This window comes from Rhincodon typus, chromosome 5 (genome assembly GCF_021869965.1).
Source record: "Rhincodon typus isolate 14 chromosome 5, sRhiTyp1.1, whole genome shotgun sequence".
NCBI lineage: Eukaryota > Metazoa > Chordata > Chondrichthyes > Orectolobiformes > Rhincodontidae > Rhincodon > Rhincodon typus.
The window spans coordinates 50,497,064-50,523,803 of NC_063336.1; the positions used below are offsets into that span (position 1 = coordinate 50,497,064).

The 26,740-nt window shown below is 42.5% G+C and overlaps 2 protein-coding genes across 11 annotated transcripts in view; one reads left to right on the top strand and one right to left on the bottom strand.

The window, feature by feature from the left end:
- Positions 1 to 8,001, bottom strand: part of kpna5 (karyopherin alpha 5 (importin alpha 6)) — a 32,709-nt gene extending 24,708 nt beyond the window's left edge. The window contains exons 1-5 of one of the 3 annotated variants that reach the window (XM_048597473.1): positions 7,852 to 8,001; positions 5,220 to 5,350; positions 5,022 to 5,126; positions 4,833 to 4,932; positions 434 to 528 (exon numbers count right to left, since the gene is read on the bottom strand). In XM_048597473.1, coding sequence (XP_048453430.1) covers positions 434 to 528; positions 4,833 to 4,932; positions 5,022 to 5,126; positions 5,220 to 5,348 — 429 coding nt within the window. In that variant the 5' untranslated portion in view covers positions 5,349 to 5,350; positions 7,852 to 8,001. Of the gene's footprint in view, positions 1 to 433; positions 529 to 4,832; positions 4,933 to 5,021; positions 5,127 to 5,219; positions 5,351 to 7,659; positions 7,803 to 7,851 lie in introns of those variants that run through there. The other 2 variants (XM_048597472.1, XM_048597474.1) reach the window with 2 other exon arrangements.
- A 71-nt stretch (positions 8,002 to 8,072) lies between these two features.
- The window catches only part of zufsp (zinc finger containing ubiquitin peptidase 1), a 42,876-nt gene continuing 24,208 nt past the window's right edge, over positions 8,073 to 26,740 (top strand). The window contains exons 1-5 of one of the 8 annotated variants that reach the window (XM_048597466.1): positions 8,073 to 8,351; positions 9,397 to 9,531; positions 10,786 to 10,894; positions 18,237 to 18,920; positions 20,994 to 21,104. In XM_048597466.1, coding sequence (XP_048453423.1) covers positions 18,266 to 18,920; positions 20,994 to 21,104 — 766 coding nt within the window. In that variant the 5' untranslated portion in view covers positions 8,073 to 8,351; positions 9,397 to 9,531; positions 10,786 to 10,894; positions 18,237 to 18,265. The other 7 variants (XM_048597469.1, XM_048597468.1, XM_048597465.1 and 4 more) reach the window with 7 other exon arrangements.

Genomic DNA, 26,740 nt, shown 5'->3' on the forward strand with positions numbered 1-26,740 from the left:
TGCGTGGGTTTCCTCCCACAGTCCAAAGATATGCAGGTTAGGTGGATTGGCCATGCTAAATTGCCCATAGTGTTCACAGCTTAGGTGGGTTATAGGGGGATGGGTCTGGGTGGGATGCTCTGAGGGTCGGTCTGGACTTGTTGGGCCAAAGGGCCTGTTCCCACACTGTACGGATTCTATGATTCTATAACAGGAGGTTAAAGTGATTAGAATACTCAACATATAGTTGAAGGTGTGCTGGAGGACAAGTTTGCTTTACATGTCATGAGTAGCTACTCTGAAGATTGGAACTATTCTGCATTTTCCAGCATGGCATGTTAAATACATGTCTGTTGTAAAATAACAAATGTATTACTCGGAAGGACATACTGTTACTTATATTGTGTAATGTTCTGAGATTCATTACCAAAACAAACTCATTAAAAAAACTCACTTGGAGGGTAAAATTCTCATTCCTCTTCAAAAACTCCACAAATCTTGGCACAATACCAGGTGTATTTATGACTTCATCTATTGGAGGATTAGGTTCTGAAAGGAATATTTATAAGTGAAATCCAGGATACCATTTTTCCATAATTCCTATTATCCTGTTCTATGATACTCAGAATGTGATTAAAATAAAAATCAAATATTTCAGTAAGACATGCTACTTATTTACTTGTAGGAAATGGAACTCAATCTTTACATACATATGAACATATAAATTAAAAGACCATTCTGTCCTGTGCTTGCTACGCTATTCATTTAGATTATGGCTGATCCGACTGTGGTCTCAACTCCTGTTTAACCCTAATACTCATAAATAATCGACTAGCAAGGAAGTCATTACCTCTGCTTAAAAATATTCAGTGACCCCGGATCCATTGACTCTCAACCCTCAAATCTTTTCATCATCCGTCTTAAATGAATGATCCCTTATTTAAAACTATTTGCATTCATTGTAATTTCTCTCAAAGGGAATCAGCATCCAACACATCACGTTCCCTCAGCAACCTATATGTTTCAATCAGATCACTTGTCACTCTGCTGAACGTCAATGGATACAGACTAAAACTGAACAACTTTTACTAATTAGAAAATTTCTTCATCTCAAGAACCAGTCAACAAAACCTTGCCTGAAGTTTCGAATGCAACTGTCCTTTCTTTAGGAAAGGAGACCAAAAGTGTACATGTTGCTCCAGATTTATTCTCAACAATGCCATATACAACTGTAACAAACCTTTATTTCATTCCACTTACAATAAACATTTCATTTGCCTCCATAATAATCTGCTGTTCTGGCACAATAATTTTTTTTTTAAACTCGAAATATCCATTTAATTTAGCATTGTGGGACAGAATTTCAGACTCTTTCATCACTCCTTTAAATCACAAAAACTCTGACATTGGTCAGATCAGCATGATTTGAGGGTTGAGAGTCGAGGGAACTCTCTCTTCTCCAATGGATCAGCATGATAGTAAGCTATTCAGCAGACAACAAAAGCTGAACCATCACCTAGAGAACTAGGGATTATCCTAATTACTGAAGTTTTTGAATCATTAAAAAGTCTTAGTGGCCATTTTGAATGCTGAGACAACAACATTGAATGATTTACATTAGGAGATAATGAAATGTCTCTTAAAAATCTGAAGCCTACCAGCACACCTGATTCATTGCTAAGATTAGGATTAAATAGATTCAAGGAAGGATAAATTCAACACAATCTACTGGAGAACTAAAAATAGTTACTTTGTTTCATTAACTTCAGAAGCTCTGCCACATGTATTCTTGTGCCTAGGTTCAGCGCAACAATTTGTACCTAAGTGTGGACTTGACTGATACTGAATACTGTAGATACCCATTACATTCATAGGAAGGGTTAACAAGAATGAACATATTACAAAGTCTTTTTGAAACAAACAAATCAACTCCATAATATTCATAGGATAGGAAACTGATTTCTTCCTCGCTGTCATTGATATAGGTTACAATCTTGGAAAATTTGTGAACTGCATGTGTTCATTAAGTAGTAGTGATTGAATTGACCGTTCTGTGGGGGTTTAAATGTTCAGCTCAAACTTTGACACAGGCAGAGTCAAGCATGTAAAACAAAATGTAATGAAGATGCTGGACAAATTCAACTGCCAAATCCTCTATGTAGGAGGATCTCTGCACATCAGTGCAAATGATACGGCTAAAGAATTCGCAGCAATCTTCAGCTAGAAGTGCCAAGTTTATCTCTCCCTCCTCCAGGGTCCCCAGTATCACAGCTACCAGTCTTCAGCCAATTCAATTCACTTCATGTGATATCAAGAAACACTTGGAGGCATTAGAAACTGCAAAGACTGTGGGTCCTGACAACATTCGAGCAATAGTACTGAAGACTTGTGCTCCAGAACTTGCTGCTCCTCTAGTCAAGCTGTTCCAGTGCGGTCACAACAATGGCATCTGCCCAAAAATGTGGGAAATGGACCAGGTATGTCCAGTATGTAAGAAGCAGGGCAAATCCAACCCAGCCAGTTATAGCTCCATCAGTATACCCTCAGTCATCAGTAAAATGATGGAACGTGTCTTCAACAGTGCTATCAAGCAGCACTTGCTCAGTGACACCCAGGCGGGCTCTGGCAGGGCGACTCAGCTCCTGACTTCATTACAACCTCGATTCAAACATGGACAAAAAGAAGTTAATTGCAGAGGTGAGGTGAGGATGATAGCCCTTAACATTAAGGACATATTCAACCGAGTGTGACATCAAGGCGCCCTAGCAAAACTGGAAACAATGGGTATCAAGGGCAAACTCTCCGCTGAGTCATGCCTGGCAGATAGGAAGATGGTTACGGTCTTTGAGGTCAGTCACCTCAGTTCCAAGACATCTCAGCAGAAGTTCCTCAAGGTACTAGCCATCTTGAGCTGCTTCAAAGACCTTCACTTAATCATAAGGGGAGAAGTAGGGATGTTCGCCAATGATTGCACAATGTTCGGCACCATTCACAACTCCTCAGATTCTAATGCAATCCATGTTCAAATGCAACAAGATCTGGACAATATCTAGGCTTGGGCTGACAAGTGATAAGTAACATTCATGCCACATAAATATCAGGCTATGACCATCACCAATAAGAGACTAACTACCGCTCCTTGACACTCAATGGTATTACCATCACTGAATCCCCCACTATCAATGTCCTGGAGGTTACCATTGACCAGCAACTCAACTGGACTTGCCACATAAACAGTGGCTACAACAGCAGGTCAGAGGCTAGGAATATTGCAGCAATTAACTCACTTCCTGACTCGCCAGAAAGTGTCCACCATCTACAAGGCACAAGTCAGAAGCGTGATGGAACACTCCCCACTTGCCTGGACGGATGCATACCCAACAGCACTCAAGAAGCTTGAGAACATCGAGGACGAAGCAGCACGCTTGATTGGCAACACATCCACAAGCATCCACTCCATCCACCACCGACACTTAGTAGCAGCAGTGTGTACTATCTGCAAGGTGCACTGCAGAAATTTGCCAAAGATCCTCAGACAGCACCTTCCAAACCCACAACCACGTCCATCGAGAAGGACAAGGGCCGCAGATACATGGGAACACCATTTGCAATATCCCCTCCAAGCCACTCGCCATCCCGACTTGGAAATATAGCGCCGTTCCTTCACGGACACTAGGTCAAAATCCTGGAATTCTCCCCATAATGGCATTGTGGGTCAACCCACTGCAGGTGGACTGTGGCGGTTCAAGAAGGTAACTCATCCCCAACTTCTCAAGAGAAACTAGAGACAGGCAATAAGTGCTGGTCAGCTAGTGATGCCCACATCCCCACAAATGAATTTTAAAAAATCTAATTGTTGTGAAATATGCATTTGTTCCTATTTACTTAACACTTACTTAAAATAGAGAAAAATGGCACTAAATTTCACAAGATTTCCCATTATGGAAAAAAAAGACCATTCATCCAAAACTAGAGATCCCTGGTAAAATAGAACAGGAAAACAATTGCAACAATGAGAGAGAATATCGTAGAAACCCAGACTTAAACAAAGGATGCAGGAGTTGTACATACTTTTATCGGTCCAGTAATTAAGTGTCCACCTACTCTTGATGATTAGAGTACATATGATAGAAATGGTAAAAGTAAGCCCATCCTCTCATTCCAGCTCCGTGATTTTCTCAGAAACTGCGATTCAATTTTGGGTCTATTTTTCGCTTCTTACCAACTCATGTTAGCCTAATCATGTAGTTACAACATCTTCTGTATTTGTATTGACCTATGGGTACAGGCAATCCCTGATTTATGTATGTCTCCCTTATAAACACACATACTTACAAGTGAGATTCCATAAGAATATTAATTTTAAAGATTAGACATGCGAACGTTTCTTGTACTTACAAACAGCTATTTTATACTGTACTGAATTGTGTTCCGGCTCGTACACAAATCGACTTATGAACATATTCAGGAATGGAACCTGTTCGTAACCTGGGGGCTGACCGTATTTGGACTTGCACAGATGCAATATTATAATTAATCAATATCCTCAATAATGATCAACCTTCCATTAAACTTAAAACCACATTTCAAAGGAAAGCGTCGATTTCCCAGGCAGCACTGCATTTAAATTGTCTCAAGACCATGTGCAAAACAAATCCTTATTGCCTTGTTCTGGCAGTCCACCCTTCCTACTCCCCTATCACCACTCTTGGCAGGCTCCTGCTCCTGCTCCTTCTCTCCTTCCCTTCCCTCCAAACTACTGGCAGGTGCTGCCTCTTCCTCGCACTGAAAGACTTGGTTCTTATCAACAGTAACAACTCTCTACAGCACTGCATTCAGCACAAGGTTCTCACCTTTTGACAACAGTTTCCGAAACTTCTGTGTGGCTGCGAGTTGCTGATCAGGATCTTCTGAAAAGATCATCTGTACCATTTCTACTGTGATTACACCTTCCTACAATTGAAGACATTTAAGAATGGACACTTCAGTGTTTAGAAATTCTGTTCAACATAGACAAAAACATTCTTGCTCTTTCTACTTACGCCAGGTAAAGATACTACAGTAGAGCTTATATCAGGGTCTTGAATGGGGCTTTCAAACATGGCTTCATCACTTCCGGGAACTGCCACATTCCTGCGCTTGAACAACTGGAACACGAGCAGAAAAAAAGTAATCAAATGAAGGCATGAACCAAGTCTACTTATCAAAAAGCTTTTACAGACCTATTATCACATACACACCTGCTCTTCCCTTTTCTGTTTCCGTAACTGGATACCTTCTTCCTCTCGTCGTCTTCGCATTTCCTGAGTGTTTAATGCTTTGTTCTTGTAGCTTCTCATCCTGTAGTTATCTTTTACTGGGCTTGCCATGCCTGTATTTAAACATTCCCAATATGATCAAATAAACCTTACAGCTGTAAAAGCACCATAACGGATAGATTTTCACCTTAAATACAAAGGCAATCACACTTTAAAAAAATCTATGACAGTATATTTTGAGATATGACATCTAATTTTAATTCATACTTTTTTGAAATGCTGAAAATATTCCAATTTTTCAGAGCTTGTAATTTCCAGTAAACCTTTAAAACTAAATATTCAAGGCTATGTATTTCAGAAAAATGTGCCTTTATTTTAGGACATTCAATTACTATTGTTCTCTCTCCCTCCCTAGTCTAAGTCCCTCTTAAAAGTACAGACTTTGATTAAATGATTTAACTTTAAAACAATTGGAGACTGTTTGAGCAACTCTTGTGTTCTGGCTATTTGCAATTTGTATAACTTAATTTATCCATCACTAGATCAAATGGTATATCCTACATACTGAAGCTCCAGATGTTTAAGAAAAACTAGAAACATCAACCAGTTCCCCAGCCAACAGAATTATTTTTTAACTCTTAAAAACAGTTGTGTGAGAATGGGTTGTTAGAACAGAAATTTCAGTTTATAAACAAACAATCTAGAAATAAATAGAAAATATAGTAAACAGATTAATCTGTCAACAGAATTCTAGCTGGAAAATGGTAAGAGTCAGTAATTCAGCAAGGTTCCATTAAATCTTCAACTCTTGGCACCTGCAATGTGCTATGGACAACCTCTCCGAGAGTGTCAGATATATAAAAAGACCGGAAGCAGTTGGCAATGGGGAAAGAGACAATGGTGCGAAAGTATAGTAATTGACTACAGGGATAGGTTGGAGAAACCAGCAGGTGTGATGAGACACAGGGTTTGTAGTGTTATCATTGTGGGTCCCAATTTTCTGAGCCCTACTCTTTTAAAACACAATGGATGCTACTCCTCCAATATTTTTGTACTTTCTAACCGTCAGTGTTATGTAACTCCTTTCCAGACCCTCAGGAAGACATGTTTGAGATGGGGATGACAGGGTAGTGAAGAAGACATTTAGTACGCCTGCCTTTATTGGTCAGTGCACGAGTATAGGAGTTGGGAGGAAGTCATGTTGTGGCTGTGCAGGACATTGGTCAGGCCATCTTTGGAATACTGCATTCAATTCTGGTCTTCCCACAATAGGAAAGATGTTGTGAAACTTGAAAGGCTTCAGAAAAAATTTACAAGGATGTTGCCAGAATTGGAGGATTTGAGCTATAGGCAAAGGCTGAGACTATTTTCTCTGAAGCATCGATGGCTGAGTGAACTTAGAGAGGGGGATGGATAAAGCGAACGGACAAGTTTTTTTCCTCAAGGTAGGGGAGTCCAAAACTGGAGGTGAGAGGGGAAAGATTTAAAAGGGACCGAAGGGGCAACCTTTTCATAGACGGTGGTATGTGTATGGAATGAGCTGGCAGGGGTGGAGGAAGCAGCTGGTAGTTACAATATTTAAAATCCATCTGGATGGGTACACAAATAGAAAGGGTTTAGAGGGAAAAGGGCCAAATGCTGGTAAATGGGGCTAGATTAATTTAGGATATCTGATTGGTAGTTACAAGTTGGACCGAAGGGTCTGTTTCCATGCTGTACATATCTCTACGACTTTAAGACATTGCCACTTTCTGACTTCCTGCACTAAATTCACAGTTCCTTGGACACCACACATTACTCAAACTCCCTAAGTATCACTCCTACGATCCCTGACAGAGGTGCTCAAACTTTCAAATGTTATAACCTAATTTGAACATTGTTCTAATTTAAATGTGAATGCTCTAATATATCCAGAGTTTGTCTACTGCAACTAGCAATCTTCAGGTGATGCAGGACATTGTACATTTCATACAGCCATAAAACGACAACTCAGTACAAAAATCTCTGACCAGCAAAAGTAGTATTAGAACTCAGAACTGTAGCATGACAGTTCAAGTTTTTATTACAGTAAAAACGGTTACTTTGGACCAAGTAAAAATCTCTTCCTTTACTTTCAGTCTCTACCGCCCCAAAGTGGCGATTCACCTTTGGAAACCGTGGAAGAGGACCTCTGTCTCCTCCTTCGCCGCCGCCCCACACACTCGGGGAATCAGAGGGTTGTCCAGGGAATACTCACGGCACGGGGAGCCACGGCAAATGCGGCCCGCTAGTTAAAGGCCGAAGTACAGGGTGTGGAGCGTCCTGGATTTTGGGGACGGCCTACCACTGAGAACGCCATGGCTACAAGGGTTCCGACGAATAAGGCCCGGTCGTTGGCGACCGGGGAAGTCTCCGGGGATGAGGGGGGGGGGAAGGAGCTCACCTGCAGCTGTCGCTCGCTTCTCCGAGCACTCGCGCACCGACCGTTAGACCCTTAGACCCGAACCCACAATATGGCGACAGCGCGGGCGCAACGATCCCAACAGCCACCTCGACACCGACACCCTATCTGCGTCTGCGCACCCTCAACAACTTCTCTCGCCCCGACCAATCGTTTACGATTCCGTCAACTCACTTCCAAATTAAAGCCCTCTTCTCCAGTTTGATTATCGTACTTTCCATTTCACAAAACAACAATAACATATCCATCCAATTACGGGATTGCTATTTTAAAAAAATAGTCAAGCGGTCTTCCCCACAACCCGCCCCAAAATGAAAATCCTCATACCGGAAGTGATGGAATGGGGGGATCTTTTTGTTGTGACACATTGGCGATTGAAAAAAAAGCTGCCCTCTCCACCGGAAGAGAGAACACCGTGCGCCTGCGCAGTAGTGGAGGAAGAAGTTAGACGAAACACCGTAGCCACTGCTCAATTATGAGAAAAGAGAAGTTTTGCGCTGAGTCTCAGCTCTAGCCCTAAGTGGGGTGGGGGAGCGACGGCCACAAATAATTAGAAATTAAAATCACGATACAAGGTGTCTTTTATGGTTCCAAGGCAGGTAGGGTCAAGAAGGTAGTTCTTCTTGTCTGTCGGCTAGGCTGTGAAAAGGAAATCAAGAAAGGCCTGTGGACTGGTAAGGAAGGCGGTATCTCTTAATGAACATTTAATGTAAGGGTCAACCGTCTTCACCTTTGGAATGACTGGTAGGATTCCAGTGATAAATTAAGTGACTGCTGAAGCCGACCTGGGTCCAAAAGATTCTATTGCAGATAGGATAGGAAATCACAGGCATTTGAGTTTTGAACGAGTTTGCTGGAGAGAAGCTGCACTTTGGTGAGCAGCTGTGAAGAATTCTGGCTAGATGACCAGCCCGATTCAGTTGTGATTACGTCAATAAGGTGTAGATGCTTGACATGCCAGCTAGGATGAGCACCTCAGTGGCTGAGTATTCTGCCCTGGCACGTGATCTTCAGAAGAGCACAACTGCAATTTGGGTGCAAGTGGTTGAGCATCTTACTATAACGCTGGTACACCATCCAGATCTCGTGTATATAGAGCAGAGTGGGGCAGAACTATTCCTGTGGTTTTGAAGAAGAGCCATACCAGACATGAAACTTTAACCCTATTTCACTGCACAGATGCTGTCAGACTTCCTGAATTTCTCGAGCCTTCCGTGTTTGTTTACCTTGTTTTCAGCAATTTCTGGTGCTGCTCTTGGCATGTCCTCCTGCATACTTCTTTGAACCAGGGTTGATCCTTTGCTTGATGTTAAATGAAGTGAGGGATATGCCAAGCAATGAGGCTATCAGTTCTGGTGGAATGCAATTCTGCTGCTGAAGGGCCATAGCAGCTCACGGAGCTCACTTTGAATTGCTTGATCTCTTCACCATAACACGATTGAGTGTGTGTGATGGGACTTAATCCGCATGGATTTATGTGATGGTCATTCCTGCTAACAAGGTGAAGAATAGATGCATCTGTGGTGGATAGATTGGTGAGGATGAGTGAAAGTAAATTATTTCCCATCACTACCAGCCACAAACCCATTCTAGCAGTTATGGCCTTTAGAAATCAGACATTAGTGGTGCTACTGAGCCACTGGTTCCTTTACATAGTACATTCTGCTACTGTCTGTACTTGTTTGGTTATCAGAAGTTTTCCTTGTCCATCCCTTCTAGATTTATTGTGTGAAATTTAAATTTGACCACCTGTCGTGATGGAATTCTACAGCACTTCTCTGGGACTCTGAATTACATTACTGTTACCTCACAACGTCACATCGAGAAGATACCAAACCTCGTGGTAAACTGAGGGTAATACCAATCAACTGCAGTGTTACATGGATAGGTTAGCAGAATGGACAGAAAATTGCCAAATGGAATTTAGCACTGAGAAGCATGATGTGTATTTTGATGGAAGGGATAGGGACAGGCAATATAGCCTGAATGACATGGTCCTAAAAGATGTTTAGACACAAAAAGACCTGGGTATTTGTGTGCATAGATTTTTGATAGCGTCCAGACATATTGATAGATTAGTTAACAAGGCAAAATGATCTTTTCTTCATTTATGAAGCAAAGGACAGGAATTTATTTTGGGATAACACAGTGTGGAGCTGGAGGAACACAGAAGGCCAGGGAACATCAGAGGAGCAGGAAAGTTGACCAAAACTGAGACCAGTCTCTCTTGGTCCTTGTATATCAGCTAAGGGAATAGCTTTTATTTTGCTGTTTTATCTAAAGCTATGTTGCAGTCTTCTAGGTTGTGATTTCCCTACAATCTCTCTCTTGTCAACTTTCCTGCTCCTCTGATGCTGCCTGGCCTGCAGTGTTTCTCCAGCTCCACACTGTGTTATCTCTAACTCCAGCATCTGCAGTTCTTGCTATTTCTGAGGAATTTATTCTGTATTTTTCTTATAAAGCTCTGGGTGGATCCACCTAGAGTATTGTGTATAGTTATGGTCACACTTTTTAGGAATGATATGAAGATCTTCAAAAGGTGCAGAGGAGAATGGTTCCAGAGTTGAGGGATTTTAGATACTGTGTTAGATTGGAGATGCTGAGATTGTTTCTCTTGGAACAAAAGAGAGGTTGTAGGGAAATTACAACCTAGAAGACTGCAACACAGCTTTAGATAAAACAGCAGAATAAAAGCTGTTCCCTTAGCTGATATACAAGGACTAGGAGAGACTGAAATAAGGTTTTGGGCAAGCAGTACTGGGGAATGTGAGAAAGAACCTTTTCATGCTGTGAGTTGTAGTAAGCTGGAACTTGCTATTTATAAGGGTGATTGAAATAAAGATGACAAATTATTTCAGAAGGAAATTTGACCAACACTTAAATACTTCCAGAGCTAACTGGATGGAGCAGGGGAGTAGGACTGATTGACTTACTGTATGGGGTGCCATCATGAACTAAATGGCCTACAGTGTTGTAATGACTCTTGTGACTAATCAAGTTTCAGGAATTAAATATAAGAACATCAAATAACAGGTTATTGGCAAAAAATGTGGACTGAAGCAGGAAAACTAAAAACTAACTAAACTTCTTGATTACTTCCTTTTGTAGTGCAGAACTATCAGGGGAAGGCAGATCATGCGCGCTTTTCACAGCAGTTAGCTGTTGTGTTCTGAAATTTAAAGGTCTAGACAAACATTTTGATAGCTGCTGTCAAAAGGTAAGTGCATAAAGTAAGTATGATGTTAGCTAGCCCGGTAAGTAGAGGGATAGGTAAATAATGTGCCAGAGGTAGAGGGGAAAGGGTGCCATTTGGGAAAAGGGAGAAGGTAGCAACAGTACCAGGGTAGGTGATGTTTAGGGTTGGATCTGACTAATTGATTTATTGTTGTCATGTACTGAGATACAGTGAAAAGTGTTGTTTTACATACTATACAGGCAGATTGTACTGTACAAAGTGCATCAGGATAACAGACAGAGCACAGAATACAGTGTTACAGCTGCAGAGAAGGTGCAGAGAGAGAGAGAGAGATCAATATTAACATTTGAGAGGTCCATTCAAAAGCCTGATAACAGTGGGGAAAAAAGCTGTTTTCGAATCTGTTCATATGTATACTGAAACTTTTATATCTTCTGCTCGATGGAAGCATTTGGAAGACTGTATAACTGTGGTGGGAGGGATCTTTGATTATGTTGGTTACTTTCTTGAGGCAGCGGGAAGTATAGTTGGAGTCAGTGTATTGAAGGCTGGTTTGCATGATGGACTGCGCTGTGTTCACAACTCTGTAGTTTCTTGCGGTGTTGGGAACAGCAGTTACCATACCATGCTTTGATGCATTGTTGTGCTTTCTTGACCATTGCATTGACGTGGGTGAACCAGGACAGATTGTTGGTGATCATCACTGCCAGGAACTTGATGCTCCCCACCATCTCCCCATCGGCGCAATTGATGCAGAAGGGGTGTGCCTTCCTCTCTGCTTCTTGAAATCAATGATCAGCACCTTTGTTTGCTGACATTGATGGAGAGATTGTTGTCCTTACACCATGCTGCTAAGCACTCTTTCTCATTCCTGTAATCCGTGTATTCATTGTTTGAGATCTGACCTACAACAGTAGTGGGGTCAGCAAACTTTTAAATGGAGTTGAGGCAGAATTTGGCCACGCAGTCGTGACTGTATTAGGAGTATAGCTGGGGGGTGAGTACGCAGTGTTGAAGATTGTGGGTGTTGTTGCCCATTCTTATTGATTGCAATCTATGGGTCAGGAAGTCAAGAATACAGGAGCTGCTGAGACCTAGATCTCTGAGTTTAGAGATAAGTTTGTTTCGAATTATGGTGCTGAAGGCAGAACTGTAGTCAGTAAGTAGGAGCCTAACGTGTGTATCCCTGTTATCCAGATGTTCCAGGGATAAGAGTAGGGCCAGGGAGATAGCATCTGTCATGGACCTGTTGTGCTAGTAGGTAAATTGCAAAGGATCAAATCAATTTAGTAGGCTGAAGTTGATGCAAACCATGATTAACATCTCAAAGCACTTCCTGATGATGGAAGTCAGAGCCACCGGGCAGTAGTCATTGAGGCATACTGTATGATTTATCTTTGGCGCTGAGATGATGGTGGTCTTATTGAAGAAGTTGGGGACTTCAGATCGTAGTAAGGAGAAGTTAAAAATGTCAGCAGATACTCCCACCAGCTGGTCTGCCCAGGATCTGAGTGCACCGCAGGTGACCATATCTGGCCAGTTGCTTTTCATGGGTTCACTGTCAAGGCCAAATTAACATCTGCAGTGGTGCCGTGGGTACAGGTGCATTTGAGGCTGTTGGCTTATGTGACATGGTTTCATTGATCTTCTGCTCGAAGTGAGCGTAGAATGTATTGAGCTGTTGTGTAGGGATGTATTGTTGCATGTGATTCTGTTCGACTTTGCTTTGTAGCCTATTGTGTCGTGTAAGCCTTGCCACAGATGATGGGTATCCATGTGGTTGGTTTGGATCTCAAGTATAGTCTAGTATTGCTGCTTGGCATCTCTGGCCTTACAAAGGTCGTACCTGGATTTCCTGTATAGGTCAGGGTTGTCCGACTTGTATGCCTCAGACCTGGACTTCAGCGGGGAGCGGATCTCCTGGTTCATCCGTGGTTTCCAATTGGGAACATTCAGATTAACTTCTTCAGTGCGCAATCTTCTACACACTTACAAATGAAGTCTGTAATGGTAGTGGCATACTCAGGTTAGCCACTGAGATCTTGAAGTGTGGGTAGTGGATAAATGAAATTGGGACCAGCCGGGGAATGGGGGTTCAGGTTTGGCAGGGGGGAGTGAGTTCGGGTCTGATGGTGGGAAAAGGAGTGTCAGGTCAAAGTTTGGGGACAGTGTTTCCTGTAAGATGTGCAGCTGATGGGAAGCCCCATGCCTGCTGATCAGCATAACAATGCATGGTTTCCAATTCTAGAAACTGCTGCCACAAATGGACTATGGAGGTTTGCACAGTCGCAAAAAGAATTATAGGGGGAATGATGACTGGGAGTGTGTAACTGGCATGGTGAAGGTGTAGTTGGGGTGTGTAAGATAAGTATGGGGCCAGTTTAATAGTTACTCAGGAATTCGATGATGTATCAAATTTTTCCTGAGTAGCTATTTACTTAATTTCATCAGTCAAATGCAGCCTTGATGTCAAGTGCAGTTATTCTCAGTAATAATATCATAGAATGAATGTTAGTTGCTATAGAAAACTAAGGTTAATTCCCAGAGCAGTTTGTTTTTGCTGTTGTTAAAGCCCATCTAGTTCACTTCACGATTACCATTTCAGGGAGGAAAGCTACTGGCACCCCTTTGTCTGGCCTCATGACTCTAGACCCAGAGCATCATGATTGTCTCTTAACAGACCTCTGAAACAGTCAAGCAAGCCATTTATTTATATTAATCATACAGAAAAGTTGAATAATAATAAAACTAGATGGTCCATTTAACATTAACCTGGGTACTGGAAATGACAAGAGCACACCCAAACTGGCTGACCCTGCAAACTGCTTATTAGTATCTGAGAACTTGTGCCAAAATGAAGAGAACTTATTAGCTGAATTCATATTCCAGAGACATGAGTCCAATCTCAGTATTGCAGCTGGTTGAGTTTAAATTCAATTAATACACCTGGAATAATATGCTAGGTCAATTAACCGTTATCATGAAACTACTGAATTGTTTTAATAACTCCAGATCCACTGGCTGACTCCTAACTGCCAGCAATATCCATATTCAGAAAATGAATAAAAACAAAATTATCATAAACCTTAGTTATCTCTTCAGCAGTCCCTCAGAGGAGTTGCCTTGGCCCAACAATCATTAATTGCTTCACCAATGGTCTTCTGTCCATCAAAAATCAGAAGTGATGGTCCTCATTGCACAACAGTCAGTACCGTTTTTGACTCAGAAACAACGATAAGTGATGGGCAGCATTTACTAAAAAATTAAAATGTACTTTGGATTTTCTAAAACAACTTGCTAAAAGAGATAAATAGGGAGAGAGGGGGAGGCGGATAGAAGATGGATAGAGGAGAGGATAGGTGGAGAGGAAACAGACAGGTCAAAGAGGCGGGGATGGAGCCAGTAAAGGTGAGTGTAGGTGGGGAGTTAGGGAGGGGATAGGTCAGTCCAGGGAGGACGGACAGGTCAAGGGGGCGGGATGAGGTTAGTAGGTAGGAGATGGGGATGCAGCTTGAGGTGGGAGGAGGGGATAGGTGGGAGGAAGGACAGGTTAGGGAGGCGGGGACGAGCTGGACTGGTTTTGGGATGCGGTAGGGGGAGGGGAGATTTTGAAGCTTGTGAAATCCACATTGATACCATTGGGCTGCAGGGTTCCCAAGCAGAATATGAGTTGCTGTTCCTGCAACCTTCGGGTGGCATCGTTGTGGCACTGCAGGAGGGCCAGGATGGACATGTCATCTGAGGAATGGGAGGGGGAGTTGAAATGGTTTGCGACTGGAAGGTGCAGTTGTTTATTGCGAACCGAGCGTAGGTGTTCTGCAAGGCGGTCCCCGAGCCTCTGCTTGGTTTCCCCAATGTAGAGGAGGCCACAACGGGTACAGCGGATGCAGTATACCACATTGTCCTTCCCAAAATCCACAAACCTGAATGCCCTGGTCGACCCATTGTCTCCGCCTGCTCCTGCCCCACCGAACTTATCTCCAACTATCTGGACTCCATTTTCTCCCCCTTGGTCCAGGAACTCCCTACCTATGTCCGTGACACCACCCATGCCCTCCACCTCCTCCAGAACTTCCAATTCCCCGGTCCCCAACACCTCATCTTTACCATGGACGTACAGTCCCTATACACCTGCATTCCCCATACAGATGGCCTAAAGGCCCTCTGCTTCTTCCTGTTCCACAGGCCCGACCAGTCCCCCTCCACTGACATCCTCATCGGCTTAGCCGAACTCATCCTCACCCTCAACAACTTCTCTTTCAATTCCTCCCACTTCCTACAGACAAAGGGGGTGGCCATGGGTACCCGCATGGGCCCAAGCTACGCCTGCCTCTTTGTAGGTTACGTGGAACAATCCCTCTTCCAAAGCTACACTGGCCCTAAACCCCACCTCTTCCTCCGTTACATTGATGACTGTATCGGCGCCACCTCGTGCTCCCACGAGGAGCTCGAACAGTTCATCCACTTCACCAACACCTTCCACCCCAACCTTAAGTTTACCTGGACCATCTCTAATACCTCTCTCTCCTTCCTGGACCTCTCTGTCTCCATCTCGGGCAACCACCTAGAAACCGATATCCATTTCAAGCCCACTGACTCCCACAGCTACCTAGAATACACCTCCTCCCACCCACCTTCCTGCAAAAATGCGATCCCCTATTCCCAATTCCTTCGCCTCCGCCGCATCTGCTCCCAGGATGAGGCATTCCACTCCCGTACATCTCATTTGTCCTCGTTTTTCAAGGATCGCCACTTCCCCCCTCTCAGTGGTCGAGAACACCCCCAACCGTGTCTCCCACATTTCCCGCAACTCATCCCTCACACCCCGTCCCCACAATAAGAACCAAAAAAGAATGCCCCTCGTCCTCACGTACCACCCCACCAACCTCCAGATCCAACGCATCATCCTCCGACACTTCCGCCATCTGCAATCCGACCCCACCACCAAAGACATCTTTCCCTCCCCACCCTTATCTGCTTTCCGGAGGGACCACTCTCTCCGTGACTCCCTTGTTCACTCCACACTCCCCTCCAGCCCCACCTCGCCCGGCAGTTTTCCCTGCAACCGCAGGAAGTGCTACACCTGCCCCCATACCTCCTCCCTCACCCCCATCCTAGGCCCCAAGAAGACTTTCCACATCAAGCAGATGTTCACCTGCACATCTACCAATGTGGTATACTGCATCCGCTGTACCCGTTGTGGCCTCCTCTACATTGGGGAAACCAAGCAGAGGCTCGGGGACCGCCTTGCAGAACACCTACGCTCGGTTCGCAATAAACAACTGCACCTCCCAGTCGTGAACCATTTCAACTCCCCCTCCCATTCCTCAGACGACATGTCCATCCTGGCCCTCCTGCAGTGCCACAACGATGCCACCCGAAGGTTGCAGGAACAGCAACTCATATTCTGCTTGGGAACCCTGCAGCCCAATGGTATCAATGTGGATTTCACAAGCTTCAAAATCTCCCCTCCCCCTACCGCATCCCAAAACCAGTCCAGCTCGTCCCTGCCTCCCTAACCTGTTCTTCCTCCCACCTATCCCCTCCTCCCACCTCAAGCCGCATCCCCATCTCCTACCTACTAACCTCATCCCGCCCCCTTGACCTGTCCGTCCTCCCTGGACTGACCTATCCCCTCCCTAACTCCCCACCTACACTCACCTTTACTGGCTCCATCCCCGCCTCTTTGACCTGTCTGTTTCCTCTCCACCTATCCTCTTCTATCCGCCTCCCCCTCTCTCCCTATTTATTTCAGAACCCCATTCCCCTCCCCCATTTCTGATGAAGGATCTAGGCCCGAAACGTCAGCCTTTCTGCTCCTATGATGCTGCTTGGCCTGCTGTGTTCATCCAGCTCTGCACCTTGTTGTCTTGGATTCTCCAGCATCTGCAGTTCCTACTATCTCTTGCTAAAAGAGATCACTGTTTTAAGAAGTGCAATTTTCCATGTGACAGAAGCTGTATTTGAAACTGCTATAATGTTGCTAAATCATTTCATGCATCCTTAATCTGGTAATGAGTATTTAATATCCACTGACTCTAGAGCTATGCATGATAGAATTGTCTGACTCAATTTTAAATGTGTACATTTCAGGTTGTGGGTTCCTTGACATACATAAAAGTGAATACTTATTTTATGTTCAGCAATCCAGAATTGAAAAGCTTTTATGTCTATACTTCCTTAATCTCAAAATTTTCAGTACCGTGGATTAGTTCCACTCCAGGACACGAGTGTCACAATCAAAGCTGACAATCCAATGCCAAGTAAGCAACTGCTGCACAGTTGGAGGTACTGTGTTTCATATGAGACATTAAACTGAGACCTCCTCATCTAGCCTGTCTTGGACGTCAATGTAAAAGTCTATGGGATCGTTTTGAAAGAGTAGGCCAGTTATCCCTGGTATCCTGCCTAAAATTTTATCATTCAAGCAACGTCACAGACACTGATTATCTAGCCTTTATCATGGTAGTTTGGAGTGGGGGTCATTTATCCCAGTTGACTGGAATGAATTTTGGTGATGCAGAGTGACACCAACAGCATGTGTTCAATTCCCACATTGGCTGAAGTCAACATGAAGGTCCTGCCTTCTCAATCTCACTTGAGCCACCGTCAAGTTAAACTCATCACCAGTCACCTCTCTCTCTAATGAGAGAGCAGCTTGATGGTCCTCTGCGACTATGATGACTTCACCTTACTTTACTATTTGGAGGAACTTGCTATATGCAAATTTACTGTCATGTTTCCTGCATCACAACAATGACTATATTTTAGTTTACTGCCAATGAAGAAATTTCTTTTAAATGAAATCCAATTGTGAATGGTGCAATATAAATGCAATATTTTTTCATGGTGTTTACTATGTTATCTGATGTCAGCTGGTAGTTTTGGTCTGACCCTTGGCCTCCAGCAATCCTGTGGAAAAATCAATTGAGTTTCTTTCTTCTCATGGCTGTCCAGTTACTCCCCTTAAAATATGGGCATCAAGTTAGGTGAAGATTGAGTTGGACTGTGGTGTATTATTATTGAAGAGATCGTAACACCCATTGGATATATTCTGAAAAACTATTTTAGTTTCAACACAACCACATGAGGATCTGAGATAACAAGGTGTAGAGCTGGATGAACACAGCAGGCCAAGCAGCATCAGAGGAGCAGGCAAGCTGACGTTTCAGGCCTCGACCCTTCTTCAGAAAGAAAAAAGAGGATCTGGGTATTTTTAAAAGGAAATACATTGACTAACATTGCAGGATCTAAGTTTTTTTTGTGCGTATTCTATATGCATCATAATTACTACAGAATATATTGTTCATATTTACATGCTTTGTATTGGACAATCACATTTCTTTTTCCTTTTCTTAAATAGCTGAATGAGTGTCAAGTAACTAATCCAACATGTTTACCTGTGATATTTGTGGGCAAGGTGGCTTGTCAGAACCAGACATGAGGACACACATTCTTATCATGCATGAAGAAAATGAATACAGTTGTCCAATGTGCAACCTATCAGGAATCAGTTATAATGAATTAATGTTCCATATAGAAACTTCCCACAGTGAGGTGAAACCTGTGGATGATAACAGGACAATGTATTCCATTGAACAAGAAGGGGTTCTTGATTCTTCACTTCAGACCAGTAGGTTGACTGATTTAAAACATAAAACAACCCTGGAACCACAAGAATTTGGAGGGGACAGGATGGAAAAGCCCAAACCAGAACAGCTTCAGATGTCTCACTCTGCTTCACCATCTGACTGTGAGAGAACATTCAGACAAAACGTAAAGACAAAAAGCGAACCTAAAAGATTAATACAATCAGAATCTGTCAATGGACACTTTTCAGGAAAAGTTTGGAGACAACCTGAGCAAACACTATTTGATAAGAATCGTAGAGAGACAAAAAGCAATGGACTTTGTAGTACTTCTGAAGAATCCATGAAGTTTGATACCCCAGAATGTCCTTTTTGTGGCCTTATTGGAAATGCAGGAGAGGATCTAAGTGAACATGTTAAAAGCAAACATGCTGAGATCTTGGAAACTCCTCAAAAAGGTATGAACTTGTGTATGATGCTTCTAATTTGATGGTCATTTAGAGGAAGTGTGAGTGGGTTAGTAATCCAGAGGCCCAGGCTATTGCTGTGAAGATACAGGTCTGAATTCTACCACAAAAATAGCTGGCATTTAAATTCAATTAATAAATCTTAAATTGAAGGCTAATCTCATTCGTGACAATGACAACTGTCATCAATGTCAAAAAATCCCATCTGCTTCGCTAAGATCCTTTAAGGAAGAAAATCTGTCATTCTTATCTGCTTTGGCCTTCATGTGACTCCAAACACACATGAATGTGGTTCATTCTTAATTGCTCCCTGAAATGTGCAGGAAGCTTTTCACTTGACAGGCAGTTAGGATTGGGTAACAAACGTCGGCCTCGTCAGTGACGCCCACGTCCCATGCAAGATTAAAACAAAAATAAAAATGTTTTCAGTGTATCAGAACGCTTTTGGGGCAAGGGGGGCAAAATAAATGTCACCAATTTTCAAATAAATAGCAGACTTCCATGATGGATTTATCCTCACCTGTTTGTCTCAGCTCCACTTAGAGCCCTCACCCTGAGCCCAATGTCCGTGAAACTACTAACCACTCCACTTTCTTTTCTGGCTCCCGTGTTATCCGATATTGTTCATGGTTCTTTCTCTTCAGGTTCTACTCCTTTCTCCTTTAAATCCAATGCTGTCAGCCTTGTAGTATTGAAATCAAGATCTGGTCCCTCCATCCTTTCAAACTTCTGCCCTGTTTCCAATCTGTCGAGCTTCTCTGAATACCTCGACTGTTGACCCTGCCTTGTGCTATATTATTGAAATAACAGATCAAAGTTGCAAATGTCACCCTGAGAGTATGGCAAAAATAAATATCCCTCCTAATCCTTCTCACCTTGTCTGCAGCCTGCAGCCTGCAACACACTTGATCACAGCATGCTATTCCAGTGCCTCTCCTCCAAAGTTCAGTTGTGTTGTATTGACTTACCTGGTTCCATTTTTAGTTAACTGTAGCCAAAGAATCACTATTAGTGGTGAGAGTTTGCATTGGTGGTGTGTCTTCTCATTCAGCAGAATTACCTCTGGCTTCCACGAAGATCTAACCTTGGAATCTCCTATTACTCATCTATTTATTGCCCCTTGATGTGTTTACAGATAATTTTAATGTCATACATGTACACTGATAATGCACACTTCCTTTTACACCTCCATTGATTGACAAATTGTCAGACTGCTTCTCTATCATGGAGTATTGGATAAGTAGAAATTTTGTCTAATTAAATCTTGGGAAAACTGAAGTTTGAGGCTCCTCCATTACTAACCTCTGGACCCTCAAACCAGCCTCACATTCAGTTATGCTGTCTTAGCCCTGAGCACAAGCCAAAAAGAGGTATTTAACTTGGGTGTGACTGCCTTTTGGAACAAGATCTCCAGGTAACTTTCCCCTCCCTGATGTGTTAGTGTTTGAAGCTTGGACTGTAGCTCATCATTCTGAACCAAATTTCCCTGAGCTCCTGGTACTGAAGGTGTGGCTACTGTGGTTCATCTGATGTCCAGCATCACTGTATATTACATTATCTGCTATTCCATCTTTATATTTAACTAATTTGTTTTTTACGTCTGTAGTATTACCCAATGATTATCTGTAGTTACATTAAGTAATAAATTAGTTAAGTTATACCTTTAATATAGTACTACATCTCCCATTCCTAAACTACAGCCCTCATTTTGAGAAAAATTGGGAAATTTCATCAAACAAACACCTAACAGCTCACCTGATTAATATCTCTAGATCTTTGGTCTTCTTCCTTCTCTCAGTCTACTCTTGCAAAATAAAACAATAGCACCTTTTCCCTTAAAAAAAAATTGAGTTGAGTACCCTGTGGAAGTGTACAATATCAAACTGAACTCTGCCACTTTGTACATTTATTCCTTCATTTGGAAAAACAGCAGGGTAGGGGTGTTCATTATAGCGAATCACAAAACAATTAGTTCTTCACTTTTTAAAACGAAAATGTCTTATTTATTATCAAATACTATTTTGTACATTTGGCTAAGTTTACTTTTCACCTTGTGTTTATTAGGTTGTGGAAAGCAGAGGCTCTATCCGTGTCCCATGTGCAAATTGGTATTTGTAAGTTGTCAAATACTTCAGGAACATGTTGAGTTACATTTAGCTGAGAGCAGAGCTGAAGGTAATGTGTTGTTACTTCCTCAATAAGATTGTGAAAACTGTTATGACAAACTCTATGAAATGATTTTTTTTGTGAAATATTTCACGTTATTGTAATAATACCAAGACATTGTATTTTTGCTTTATTCCAAATTTCTAGGTTTTGGAGTTTTTATTTCATGTGCACTCTTCTGAGACCGAGTAATACAATTTATTTTTGTGTTTTGAATGCTGTACATTTCATCAGTTACCCTGTCCAGATTGCCAAGGTGATTGCACAGTACTTACTGAAAGTTGTGCCTTAGACTCTTCCCTCTGCTATTCTCAAGTTTTCTTTCGGATGCCTCTTCCTTCTGTTTAACAATCCTTACCTTGTATCATCTTATCTTCTAAATCCCATGCTGAGTGCTTCACCCATCTTCTGGGTCAAGTATTTTTTTGTTTTTCATTCATTCAGGGGATGTGGACTTCTTTGGCTGGACCAGCATTTGTTGCCCAACTCTAACTACCCATGAGAAGGTGATGGTGAGCAGCCTTCTTAAACCACTGCAGTCCTTGCCAGTAGGTAGATCTTCAATGCTGCTGGAGAGGCATGCCATAATTTCGACCTAGCAAAACAGAAGGAACAGTGATATATTTCCAAATCAGGATGGTGACTGGCTTGAAGGGGAACTTGCAGGTTGTAGTGTTCCCATGTATCTTCTTCTCTTGTCCTTCTAAATGGTACTAGTTGTGAATATGTAAGGAGCTGTCTAAGGAACCTGGTGAATTACTGCAGTGCACCTTGCAGATGGTGTACATTGCTGCTATTGTGAATTAGTGGTGGAGGAAGTGAATGTTTGTGGACATGGTGCCAATAAAGCAAGTTTCTTTGTCTTTGATAATGTAAAGCTTCTTAAGTGTTGTTGGATCTTCACTCATCCTGGCAAGTGGTGAATATTCTATCACACTTCTGACATGTACCATGTAGATGGTGAACAAGATTTTGGGCTGTTATGAGGTGAGTTACTTGTTACAATGTTCCTCACCTCTGACTGCTCTGGAGCCACAGTATTAATCAATTCAGTTTATATTTATTGGTGACACCTCGGACTTTGATAGTGAATGATTTAGAAATGCTAGTGTTCTTGAATGTCAAGGGGTGATGGTAGGATTTTTTTTCTTGTTGGGTGATGAATGCCTGGCACTTGTGTGATACGAATGTTACTTGTCACTTGTTAACCTAAGCCTGGACGTCATCCAGGTTTTCTGCTTTTAACCATGGACTGCTTCAGAATGTGAAAAGTCATAAATAGTGTTGAATATTGGATAATCGTCAGCAATCACCTCCATTTGTGACTTATGGTCAAGGAGAAGTCATCGATGAAGCAGCTGAAGATGGTTTGGCTGTGGACATTACAAAGAACAAAAAGCAGTATAGCACAGGAACAGCCCCTTTGGCCCACCAAGACTGTGCTAGCACAGGACACCTTACTGAATTAAAAACCTTTTGCTTCTATGTTGCCTATTTCCCTCTGCTCCTTGCCTACTCAGTTATTTGTCAAGGTGCTTTATAAACATTCCTATTGTATCTACTGCACCACCACCTCTGGCAGTGCATTCCAGGCACTCACCTCTGTGTTTAAAAAAAAACTGCTCTCACATAGCCTTTAAACCTTCACCCTTTTACCTTAAACCTGTGTCCTCTAGGAATTGACATTTCTACCCTGGGAAAAAGACTATAACTATCAATTCTATCCATGCCCCTCATAATTTTGTAACCTTCTATCAGGTCACCTCTCACCCTTTGTTCAAGTGAAATCAAACCAAGTTTGTCCAATCTCTCATACCCAATACCTTCCAAACCAGGCACATCCAGGTAAGCCATTTCTGTACCCTCACCAAAGACTCCACATACTTCTGGTAATGTGGCAACCAGAACTATACACGATATTCCAGATGTGGCCTAACAAAAGTTGTAAACAACTGCAACATGACTTGCCAATTTTTAATACTCTGTGCCTTGATAAATGAAGGCACGCATGCCGTTTGCCTTCTTGATCACCTTATCCACTTGCGTTACCTATTTGAGGGAACTGTGAACCTGTACCTCGAGATCCCTCTGTATGTTGATGCTATTAAGGGTTCTGCCTCCTGTATTAGATCTCCCAAAATGCATCACCTTGCACTTGTGCAGACTAAGCCCCAGCTGCCATTTCTCCATCCAGTTGTCTGGCTACCTTTATCACTGCTGGATCCTCTGGCAATCCTCTTCACTATCTGCAGCTCCCCCTATCATTGTATAGTCGACAAACTTACTGTTTATGCCACCTACATTCTTCTCAAAATTATTTATATATATTACAAACAACAGGGATCCCAGTTCTGATCCCTATGGAATACCACTGGTCAGAAATTTCCAATTTGAAAAACACCTTTCCATCACTGTTGCATGTCGTCTGTGGCTAAGCCAATTCTGTATCCATCTTACCAGCTCACTATGGATCCTATGTGACGTCACCTTTTGTATCAGCCTGCTATGAGTGGCTTTACTAAAGTCCATAGAGACAACAGCCAGCCCTCATCAATCATCTTTGTCACTTCCTCAAAAAAACCCAAATTAAGTTTGAGAGACAGAACCTTCCTGCCCAAAGCCATACTGCCTGTCACTAATAAGTCCATATTTTTTCCAAATGTGAGTAAATCCTATCACTAAGAATCTTTTCCAATAATTTCCCTACCACTGACGTAAATCTCACTGGTCTGTAATTTCCCAGATTATCCCAATTGCCCTTCCTAAACAAAGAAACAGTGTTGGCTAAGGGGAGGATGCAAAGATTTCGTGCAAGACCCCAACAATTTCTTCCCTCAGCATTTTGAGAGATCCCATCAGGCTCTGGGGACTTGTCTGCCTTAATGCTTTTCAAAACACCCAACACCTTTTTTTTATATTGGCATGCCCCAGAATATTAACAAACCCCTCCCGAGACTCACCATCCACCGTATCTGTCTGTTTTGTGGATACTGATACAAAGTATTCATTAAGGATTCCACCCACTTCTTCCGGCTCCATGCGTAAATTCCCTCCTTTATCCTTGAGTATAGCTACCCTTTCCCTAGCTACTCTCTTGCTACTTATATATGCATAAAATGCCTTGGGATTCTCTTTAATCCTGTTTGCCAAAGCCATTTCACAGCCCCATTTAGCCCTCTAATTTCTTGTTTGAGTTATTTCCTGCTTTCTTTGTATTCTTTAAGGGCTCTGTCTGTCTTCGGTTTCCTAAATGTGTTACATATGTCTCCTTTTTCTTACCTTGAGGAACTTCTACGGAGGTGAGTGACCTCCAACAACCACAATCATTTTAGCTTTTTGCTACATATGAGTCTTGCCAGTGGAAATCCAACTGCCCACCCTTACTGCCCCGATTTCCATCGACTGCAGTTTTGTTACGGCACCTTAACATTAAACTCTTTCAAATGCGATCCTTGATGTCAAGAGCAGTTGTGCACCTTGTGTCTAGAGTTCATCTATTTTGTCCAGTTTTGAACTAACTCTGTGATATGGTTGAGCTTAGTGGCCCTGCTGCAACTCGAAAGGAGTGTCACTGCACAGATTAATGCTAAGCATGTTCTGCTTAATAACATTGTTGATGATCTCACGCAAACGCTTTACTGATGTTCGAGAATATTTGGTGTTTGGCCAGGTTGGAATTGCTGTTGATCTCATGCATAGGACATACTGGGGCAATTTTCCACATCGTTGGTTAGATACCTGTATTGTAGCTGTACTGGAACAGCTTGGCTAGGGAGCACATCAAGATCTGCAGCACCTATCTTCACTACTATTGCCAAGATATTGTGAAGACCTAGAAACCTTTGCAGTATCCAGTGCCTCCAAACATTTTTTGCCATTGACATGGAGTGAATTAAATTACCTGAAGACTGACAATTGTAATGCTGAGGACCCCTGAGGAGGCTGAAATGAATCATCCACTGGGGACTTGTACCTTGAAGATTGCTGCAAATGCTTCAGCCTCATCCAAAATGATTTTCTTTCATACCTAAATGTTTTAACTCTTTGATCTTATGGCTAACTATGGCCTTATGGCTAACAGGTGAAGCTTGACACATGTGATGGGAAATTATGCTAACTTTATACTAACCGAGCAGCTTGCTGTAGAAGGAAGAAGTAAAACTAGACTGCTGACTAGGCAAATGGCTGATGCTAAAGATCATTAGGCCTTTGTGGTTGCACAAAGGGACAAAATAATTCTGATAAGAGCAACCATGAATACAGATGTCTCCTGTTTACATGACTATTGGGTAAATCAGCTCAGAATTATGAATTCTTGTGGAATATGGGAGCAAACATACAAAAGAAAGCAGACCAGAGGTATCCGCAGCAAAAAATTGAGACCAGCCATTGCAAAGAGGTGACTGAGTTCAGAAGACTATGACTTGTCAGAATGAGCCAGGCCAGTTCTTGCATGGGTAGTATCTAAATTCTAGTCATAGTTAATTAGACAATGTGTTGATTGTGTGATTTCTAAGATATGAAGAGTTAGTAATAATGTGGAAGTTGCATCAGATTCTAATTTGGACGTCTGACCTTGATCTGTTATGAAATTTGAAACCCTAGTGGGTTGAAAGATCAAACTCATTTCTCCTGTCCTTCTCAATCTTACTCCATATAAACTCCTCTGCTTGCTATCATAATCATCCTCTTTGATCCTGTGCTCTTCTATGACCTTTACACTGTCAATCATTGAGGTAGGTTTATGTTGCCACTTGCTTCTACCGCCCAGAACCTTTGCTATCCACTGCTGGGGGGGAAAGAAATTCATTCCGTAAACAGAGATAGTGGGAACTGCCGTTGCTGGAGAATCTGAGATAACAAGGTGTCGAGCTGGATGAACACAGCAGGCCAAGGAGCATCAGAGGAGCAGGAAAGCTGACGTTTCGGGTCTGGACCCTTCTTCAGAAATTTCTTGCTTTCCTGCTCCTCTGATGCTGCTTGGCCTGCTGTGTCCATTCTGTAAACAATTGCCTTTCAGTGTCAGAGCACCCTATCTTTCAGTCCTCCACTCATACAATCAACTTTTGGCGTTGACCTGCTCAGCTTCTCTCTTGCTCTGTCTTTAATGCTGTCATTCCTAGTCATTCACAGACTTGAATTTCGTAGCTGCCCTTGTGGGTACAGGAGACCTGAGGAGGATGTTGATGGGTGAATGCCTTTAAGTTGGACACCATGGGAAGGCATGTGCCTGCTCCCTACATGCTTCTGTAATGATTTTACCAGTGGTCAAGATGCCAATCTGCTCACTTTTGGGCCAGTTGCGGCTCCTAATTGACCAATCAACAACAGTGAGAAAGGCCAGTGCAAATCCCTGCACTACTACATGTTGACTATTGAACTACTCTCACTAGACATCATGCTCACTGATGTTGTTAGTAGCTTCCTATTCTTGGGCATCATCTCCCATTTTGAACTGTCATCACCATTACTGTCCACTTAATTAATCTCATTTTTAGCAATTCAACTTGCGTATCTTTTGATGTCCCTTTTTCATATAAGGTCTTTGAATGCATCATTGCCTTGATGCTGTGTACACAATTTTTGTTCTTTTTTTCAGACAACCTTTTGCCCAGTTGAAAGCATCAAAGCAATTCTTGCAAAAG